Source organism: Poecilia latipinna, unplaced genomic scaffold (genome assembly GCF_001443285.1).
Source record: "Poecilia latipinna isolate Pla-1442-1.1 unplaced genomic scaffold, P_latipinna-1.0 Scaffold5406, whole genome shotgun sequence".
NCBI lineage: Eukaryota > Metazoa > Chordata > Actinopteri > Cyprinodontiformes > Poeciliidae > Poecilia > Poecilia latipinna.
The window spans coordinates 2394-11287 of record NW_015118022.1 but is presented as its reverse complement, the minus strand read 5'-3'; the positions used below and the strand labels follow the sequence as shown (position 1 = coordinate 11287).

General features: G+C 40.5%; 1 protein-coding gene across 1 annotated transcript; it reads right to left on the bottom strand.

Annotated features, from left to right (window-relative positions):
• Window positions 1–6: 6 nt before the first annotated feature.
• Window positions 7–8089, bottom strand: LOC106943521 (trafficking kinesin-binding protein 1-like; the record flags this gene model as incomplete). Its single annotated transcript, XM_015026827.1, has 11 exons — window positions 7–1362; window positions 1456–1695; window positions 1794–1870; window positions 1961–2098; window positions 3186–3260; window positions 3390–3520; window positions 3625–3703; window positions 4752–4860; window positions 5030–5130; window positions 5343–5459; window positions 7997–8089. Coding segments are annotated over 11 exons (1956 nt in total), but the record flags the coding sequence as incomplete, so codon positions are not given.
• Between the last annotated feature and the right edge of the window lie 805 nt (window positions 8090–8894).

Below are 8894 nucleotides of genomic sequence, written 5' to 3'. Positions count from 1 at the left end.
TACATCTCTGTCACTTTGTTGCTTTTACACCTGAATTCCCCCCCAGCTGTGGAACGGTAGAGGATATTTCTAATTATATACTCTCTATTTTGTTTATTCTATTTGACCCAACTATAAAAAAAAATGTTGAATGTTCTATGCAGAAAAAACCCCACATTGTTTTCCATCCTATTGTTTATGCTACCATGTCGTTTTTTTTCTCCCATTTTATTTAATTTTACACACAAGACAGCAAAATAGTGCAACGTATATGTTTATGATTGTAATTTCAGTTCTGAACACTAGGTGGAGGGAAAACACTGCAAATGGTGCATGAAGTTACAGCGACCAGGAGTGAAATCCAACTCTGTCAGGGCTGTTAAATATGGATATTTAGGCAAATGAAAGATGTAACAATTAAGCTGACAAACTTAGTAAAAACATAAGGTTTATGCCTAACCAATAAGGCATAATTTGGACAATATAAATGCACACAAGCACAAAGTATGTTTGCTTTGAAAAGTATATCGACCACGTACTCATATTTTTTATGATCTGTAACATTCCTGCGTTGTCCTGTGTGGTTTCTACACTTCGAACCAGCAGCTCGGCTGAGTGTGTCTGAAATAAAAGGAGTGCTGAAGGTTCAGACTGCCTTCCTCTTGTCTGAAGGCCGTCAGCAGGCCTCTGCCCAGAGCTGGAGGAGCTCTGAGGGGAGGCTGGAAACCCAACAGGCTGCGAATCTCCAACAGACTGGAGCTTCTGCGCAGCTTCGCCTTCGGTGAGGCGCTCAGGAGGATCTGTGACTCGCTCTGGTTATGAAAGATTAAATACCGGTTCGGGTGTTTGGTGTCGTCGTCGTCGTCTCGCGTTGGACCAATCTGTGTCTCACTGTTTGAGCTGTTTAGAAAAACATAGCTGTAGTCCTGCCTCTGCTTCTGGCTGGGATTCTCTTTTCTCTTTGAGTTTTCGTTTGCATTCAGGAAGACGTTTTGGGAGCTACGACTTTTCTTTCCCTTATTTGTGTCAAGAGGATCATGAGACCAATAATCACCTTCCAGCGGCTTTACAATCTGCAGCTTCTCCGGCAGGTAGGACCTGGCTGTGATGGAGTATCCCGACCAGATGCTTCCGAAGGAGGGATGCGAGCAGAACGACAGCAGGCTCTCCGTTGGGGTCCCCGGGTCCCTGCTGCCATCAGCCTCTCCCTTTTCCTCCTCTTTCCCCAAGTAGGCCAGCTTCCTCTCCCTCTCTTCTTCGAAGAAGCGTTTCTCCGAGAGGTAGTTGTCACGGCGCAGCGACAGGCGGCGCAGGGCTGCCTCCAGGTCCCTGCTGCCCGGGGTCCCCGGCGTACCAGGGGGCCGCTTGTTGGAGTCTTCCGACCTGAGGAGAGAGAGAGAGAGAGATGAGAAGAAGAGCAATCTCTATTTTTTTCCCCTTTCTTTCTGCTTGCTAAAGATTCAGAATGTTCCTCACCCGTCGTCCGGACCCTCCAGGATGCTGCTTGTCCTGTTGTCCAAGATGATCCCACTTCCTGTTTCGCTCCCGTAGATGGAGTTGGAGCGAGGCGTGCCCGCCCTGCTGGAGCGGCTCGAGGTGAAGCACGAGTTCTGATTGGACCCTGGGATGTTCAGAGGGGAGGGGGCTGCAGAGGAGCGCTGCTGTCGCATCAGGTTGAGGTTTTTCACCGTCTGGAAAACCCGCTTTGGGTGCAGCCTGGAGAAATGAGCGACACGATCGCGTTACTACGGAGATCGAGGGATACATTCAAAGTATCACGCAGGAACAACGTCAGAGCGTAAAACTAAAGGCACCTCTGCTCTTCTACGTCTGGATCGTCCATCTGAAGCTCTTTTCTCATAGTTCCCTCTATTTCTGCTGCGAGCGAGTCCTGAGAGAAGAAAATGAATCCATTCATTCTGCTGGAGCCGACAGTCCGATATACTGAACTGCATAAAGCTGTGACAGCTCATGCGCTGACCATTGGGAATAAGCCCAGTGTGTGGAAACGCCTCGGGGTGCTGAGAGGTAGAGATTTATTCCTCAGGTTCTTCAACTCCTCCTGAGCCTCATGGAGGATCTCCATGCACTCTGCATACTTATCCTGCAGCTCCCGCAACTGAGCAAGGAGAGAGGAGAGGCGGAAGGACAGAGAGAAGGGGGGGGGGGAAATGCAGCAGGTTTGGCTTTTGACTTAAAACATAGATATATATTTTTAAAAAGTCCATTGCAGAGATCATCGCTGCAAAAACATAAAATATTACAAAGCATTTTTGTCTGATTTTTAGTGCACTTGAAATAATACAAACTAACTTACAAGTAACTTTTCAGCTTGCTTTAAGTCAATAAATCCTTAATATTGATGAAAAAGTTCCAGTTTCATTGGCAGATTATTTCATTTACAGCAAGAGATTTTCCCCATGTTAAAAAAATAAAATAATCTGCTAGTTTTTTTTTCATTCAATATTAAGGAATTATTGACTCTAAATAAGATCCTATTTCTTGCTGAAAACTTACTTGTTAGTTACTTTTGTCTCATTTTAAGTGTATTAAGATATTTGCAGTAGAAACTAAACCAAAAATACTTTTTGTGTTTCTGCAGAGTAAAAAAAAAAAAGAGTTAACATTTAAACTAAACATCTACCAAATTTAGTCTTGATGCACCTGAGCCATTAAGACATTAGTTTCATCTAAAAACTTTTTGGTTGAATAAAAATAGTCTTACATTTAGATCTGAAAGGGAGATAAACTCAAATTATTCCGTTCAAAAACCTCCATCTAAGTTTAACCTTGACCTAAACCTAATTAACATCCCGTTTCTAATCACTGCAAAAACTAGAATCTAAGATTAAAGATCTTGGATTAATGAGATTTATGCTTATTTCCTGTCTGACAAGATTATTTTTCTCACAAAGAGGTTTTTATGTTCGAATATTTTTCCCGTTTTAAGTGTTTTTCTACCCAACTAAAGCTTGATATTAAGAAAATATTACTTCTTATGAGTAAATATATAGTAGAATACTTCAATATCAATAGCTGCAAAGCAAACTTCAAGTCTAGAACTTAGTTGTCTAAGTAAAAATTAAAAGAGTTTGCTGCATTAGGAGAACGCTTTGGTCCTCAAAAATCGTCACTTTTCACGTAAATAAGAACGCACATAAAATAATAATAATACCGTTATGTGTCCTTTACAGTCATGTGTTTACCTCAGCAGTGAGCTGTCTCTGGGCGTCCTTGGCTGCACCCAGGTGCTGAGTCAGCTCTTCGTTCTCCACCGCATACTGTGAACACCAAAGACAACACAGGACATGCAGTCGCAATTCTTTTACCTAATGTATCTAAAAAATCCATGTTTGCATTAGGAGCTTCTTTTAAATTTTTATTATTATTTTTTTTAAAGGCTTTCTTACGAGCTTCGCCTTCTTCTGCAGGTCGACGATCTGAGAGAGGAGGTGTGTGATTTCCTCCTGCTGTCTGGAAGCGTCCTCGCTCTTCCTGGCCAGGTCTTCTGCCAGAGAGGAAATCTGCAGGTTGGCAGCTCCTGGAAGGGCAGGAGGGGGGAGAGGGCCCGGAAATGTTATAGCCACTGAAATTTTAACGACAGATGAGATAAAAGAAAAAAAAAAGAAAAGATATAAAACTCACGTAATTCTTTGACACAGTCATTGACAAGCTGCTGCTCTTTCTCTTCGTACGAGATGGTTTCCGTCTCCAAATGATTCGCCTGGGAGGACAAATGGATAAAACGGTGGTCAATCTTTGCAATCACCTTCTCAGAAAAGGTTCCACGATGCGTTGATTTATCATGGAAAACAGATGCAGGTTTTATTAAAGCGTTCTGATTATGCATTGCTGAAGCTATGTCACTAAATTAAGGCAAAAAACGTAAAACAACCCTTCTTGTTTTACAATCATAACTTGTGAACAGGGTGCACAAATGCACAGAGGGTGAAACGTACAAGGCTAAATTACCCCCACATGTCCCACTAATATTTAATTCAACGTCATTCAGCTGCATGATTTTATAGCCCTCAGGTTTCTGCCGAAACTGACTGAATATTTCAAAATGGTTTATTTCCATTCAGAGATTCAGAGAGTCTGAGCCAAATCTTCGCTCAGATTGAACATAAAAAAATTGGTTCAGGAAGAATAATTCTTGTTAAAGTCAAGGTGAGGCCTTCGTACCTGCAAACACGTCACCATCTATCAGGTAAAGTGGTGGCAGAATTAACGCTGAGGATCTATTTAGTTGTCGGTGCTTTTGGAATAAACTACAAAACTCCCTACATCTTCAGGAGTTTGTCACCCAAGATGTTTTCTTAAAAATTCAGAAGCATATGAATGGTCAAATAAAGGTTTCAATATCAAAATAAAATTGGTGTTTTGCACAAAATGGGTGAAATAATACAGCCGAAAAACTGGACAGTGATATCAAATCAGCCTAGGAACTGGTCTTGGATTGGATGCATCATTAAGCCTCTGGAGTGGCCCCGACTTCAACGCAATTGAAATTTGTAAAAAATCTGCTGAAGCGCTGGATCTGTGGCAGAAAGTCAACATATTTAAATAAACTCAAGTGGTCAGATTTCCAGTTTGGGAACAAACTGAGGGCTAGAAATAGTGTGTGTGGTCTACTTTTAGCCACATATGCAACAGAGTGATTAATCAAATGTTAGTGGGCTTGTATTGGAACTGGTGTGTATATCTACTTCCTGTTACCTGACATGTAGACCATCGTCAACATTGCAGGGAAAGCTTATGCTTCTACGTACCGCAGATCGCAGTGATTTGTTTTCTTCTTCCAAATCTTTGAGTTTCTTCTGCAGGGAGTCCAGCGGGAACAGGGTCGGAGTGGACAAGTTAGGTTCACTCAAACGCACCCTGTAAACGCACCGATATTTCAACCTTTATCACATTTCTTTTATTTAAACACCCCCAAAACAAACAAATGACGATTAGACATTCAACCGAAACTTCTCAATGTCAATTCAACAACGCAGCTGCATGCAGACGTGACCGGAGCAGACGGAGTGAGTGTTAGGACGCTTACGGTGTGGAGGTGTTGGACTCCCCCTCACTTTCCTCAGCGGCGTTGGTGTAGAACTGCAGCAACTCGTCCTTCATGGAGAGGTCGTGACGCAGCTGAGACACCTGGATGTGAAGACATGTGGAGAAATGATGAACACCGGACAGGGGGAAGGAAAAAAACAAAACAGCTGATGTGGAGGATTTTGTTCACAACATGTCCAAGCACCTGCAAGGCTCGATAAAAAAATCTAATAAACCTGCATATGTGGCAGTTAAGTATTGTCACCTTTGACCCTGAGAGACTACAGAAGCCCTTTAATGTTGCTGGTGTGTACCTCCTCTCGGATGTGCTCCACCTGGTCCTCCAGCAGGTCGTTCCTGTCACTCAGAGCTTTGTTCTTCTTCAGCAGCGACTGTCCGATGCGAGCTGCCAGCTCCAGGTCCCGCTCTTTCTGCTCCAAACACAAACTTTGATTTAGAGCAATTAAAAAAAACAACAAAAAAAATATATATATATATATATTTTTTTTTTCTTTTATATATATATATATATTTTTTTTTTTTTTTTTTTTTTTTTTTTTACTTAACCTTTATTTTAAACAGTATTAAATGCCATTGAGATTAAAATCTCTTTTTCCCCAAAAAGGAGTTCCAGCCAAGAGGCAGCAAAAAATACAAATCTTCAACACCATAAGAAGTTACACTGTTAAAGAAAGCGACTAAAATGTTAAAACAGCAACAACAAGTGAGTTGGTATACCATTTATGACTTTATTTCACAGTTAAATGTTCAAAATAGTGTTTTTTCTCTTTCACTTCTCAGAAGGTGGGAAGACAAGTGGAGAAAGTCCCAAGTTCAGGAATTGAACCCTGGACCGCTACGTCTATGACTATTAGCCTCCCAGCTACAACAGGTGTATGTTTATTATTCAGGAAAAAGAAATTTACCAATCAGTTTTGATTAATTAAAGTGTATTTAAGTAGAATATCAGCCTTCTTAGTAATATATTAATCTTAAAGAGGAGGAAACATCAGCAAAAATAAAAGAATAAAACAAAATATGAACTGTTCAAGCTTTTACTGCAGGCAAATTTATCAGCGTCCCTTCATCAGAGCTGCACAATATACAATGACCAATTTTTTCAGAATCGCAATACCGCTGTTATCCAGCCCAATTATACAAGTACCAATAAATCCCTCTGTCTGTGCCAGTAATATACTGTAGTTGGTCATTGCATAATGGGGCAGAAAATGTTTTAGGAGGATGTTGGAAAACTAAGATTTACTGGGTCGACTGCTCCCTGTTTCCAACAAAAGCAGAAAGACATTAACATCGCTTCGTCAAGTGTTTGTTTATACCGTCATGTAGTCATCAAAACTTATGAGTCAAGTAAAAAAAACAACCTTAAAATAGATTCATCTGTTATCGCAGTAACATAAATGCACATTCAAATCTTTTTAGAAAAATTCAACATTTATAATTTAATGTCATTTACTCAATGGGGAAAATGTCAACTTAAAAAACAAACAAACAAACAAAAAAAAACAAAAAAAAACAGGTTTTAACAGAAATCAATGGTGTCACAATCACTGGTCCCCCAAACACGTCCATTCAAAGAATATAAAGAAAGCTTTTTTTAATTTCTATTTTTCCTTCATAAAGGAAAAGTCCAGTTTTCCAACCATGATTTTCTTTTTTCCCTGCGTTATCAATATGACATTTCGTTCAGCTACTGGCCAGTAGGTAAGCAGGCAGGTCTGGGAGGTAAAAAAAAATAATAATAATAAAAATAAAAATAAATAAATAAATAAATCCCTCTAGCTCACTGTAGGGGAACTGCAGCACAGAGTATGATGATAACACACCGTCTACATCCCAACCATCAGAATGAAAGTCAAAAATGTTTCCAACCTAAACAGGTGAAGATTGAGCGCTCTGCTCAGACAAGACTGAGATTGAGTTTCTCAGCAAACACACTCCAAGTGGGTCTGATGTGAAGTGATAAATAGGTGGGAAAACGCTTTGCGCCCAAATCTGGTGGAGAATCTATGATGCTTGTCTATTTCAAGAAAAAAAAAAAAAAAGCATCACCAGATTCAAAATCAACCTTCTTTCATGACTTTCTCTATCCTCCAAAGGGAACACCCACAGTGTGAGCTGAAATCAGGAGGAGGATTTCACAGCAGAGGACTGAATACTACTACCCTGTTTGCAAAATATGGCTGTCTAAATACTTAGTCATTTTATAAAACAATTATTTCTTAAGATGTTTCCCCCCCGCCCCCTGTTGAATACACAGAATTAAAATGTTGGACTTTTTCTCAAACTATAATCGTCCGATTACTCTACTGCAAATACAAATCCTTTCATTTGAAGGTTATTCATTAATCTTCCCAAGGACTGCCAATAAATGAAGTAATGGAATAAATCATGAGCAAACATACAGAAAAGGCTGCTATTAGTCACAGCTGAACAATCATTAAGGGCTTATTCACCTGAGGCAGGCTGAGTCTGCTGCCTCACAAACTTTTTGTTTCCTGGCAGTAAAAATAGCCAAACACACAAAGGCAGCAACACTAAGCTGTGTTTCATGTGCAACTGAAGAACACAAAGCATCTGGCATGGTCACAACCAGAGCTTTATTCAGAGGAAACCTGCATGCCCATCTGAGTGTTACATCTCAAGCTTTATTTGACAACGACACCATTCAAGTTTTCAGACACTTTTGTCTCTTGATGTCCTACTTTATGCTCTTTTTTTTTTGTTGTTTTGTTTTTTTTTTTGTCACAGACCGGGAGGTGATAAGTTACATTAAAATATCAGCTCTAGGAAACGAGTTCAACGACGTTGTTCTTTTGACCCTCAGAGAAAATCCCCACATTTTAAATCGTCACTTTAGTACATCCCCAACGTAAGTGCTTTAAAATCCCTCTAAAAATGTCGCCTTCTGTTTGATCTGCTTCGACAGATTTGACTTTTCCGTACTGACCTCTTCCAGCAGTCGGGTGACGGCGTCGATGTCGCTGTAGGTCTTCGTCATCTGGCCCACTCTGTCCGCACACAACACTGCAGGAGGGAGACACGGAGGGAACGGTAAGTTTCAGAGACAAATGTCCAAAAGAAGAGTAACAAACAACAGCAGCAGCAGTCAAAGGAGCACACAGAAACTCTGCAGGAGCTTCAGGGATCCACAGCTCCGGAGGGAGAATCTGTTGACCACAAAACTATTGGTCAATTTCACATTTTGAACATTTTACACTGCACATCTTCCTGAACTCAGTATCTTCATGGCAGCATCATCCTGTGGTAAAAGCTTTATTCAGCAAAAAAAAAAAAAAAAACAATGAAATCCTGGAAGAAAACCAGGATGAATACTTTTGTGAAGACACTGCAAACTTTTAGAGATCAAACAGTGCATAAAAAAAAAAAAAGCATTTTTATTACACTACCAATTTGAAATTCAAAATAGAATCATCAGTATGTCTTTGGAGTTGCTGATAGAATTATATGGAGCCTTGGACCTGCATAGCGTGATCAGTGAAGGTGTCTCCAGTATTTACCCTGACAGACAGAAGTGAGTGGCGGGCCTCCGCTAGTATCATCAGACTTCAAATTATATAACTCTGCATCATAAACAGCTCATTACCTGCTGGATTTCAACTTGCAACCATCACAGCCGACATGTAAACAGAGTTCAGCTGCTCCCTCTGCAGCCTTCTTTCCGCTTCCAGTTAGAAGCACATGCATGCTCAAAATTCATCGTGACCCACATAAACAACTCGCTGGTCTTTAACCTAACGAAAGAGTCATAAAAGATAAGCTACCGAGCACAGTTTCAGAGGTCAGAGTGCAGAACCACAACCATGTTCATCTGGATGATTATCAAT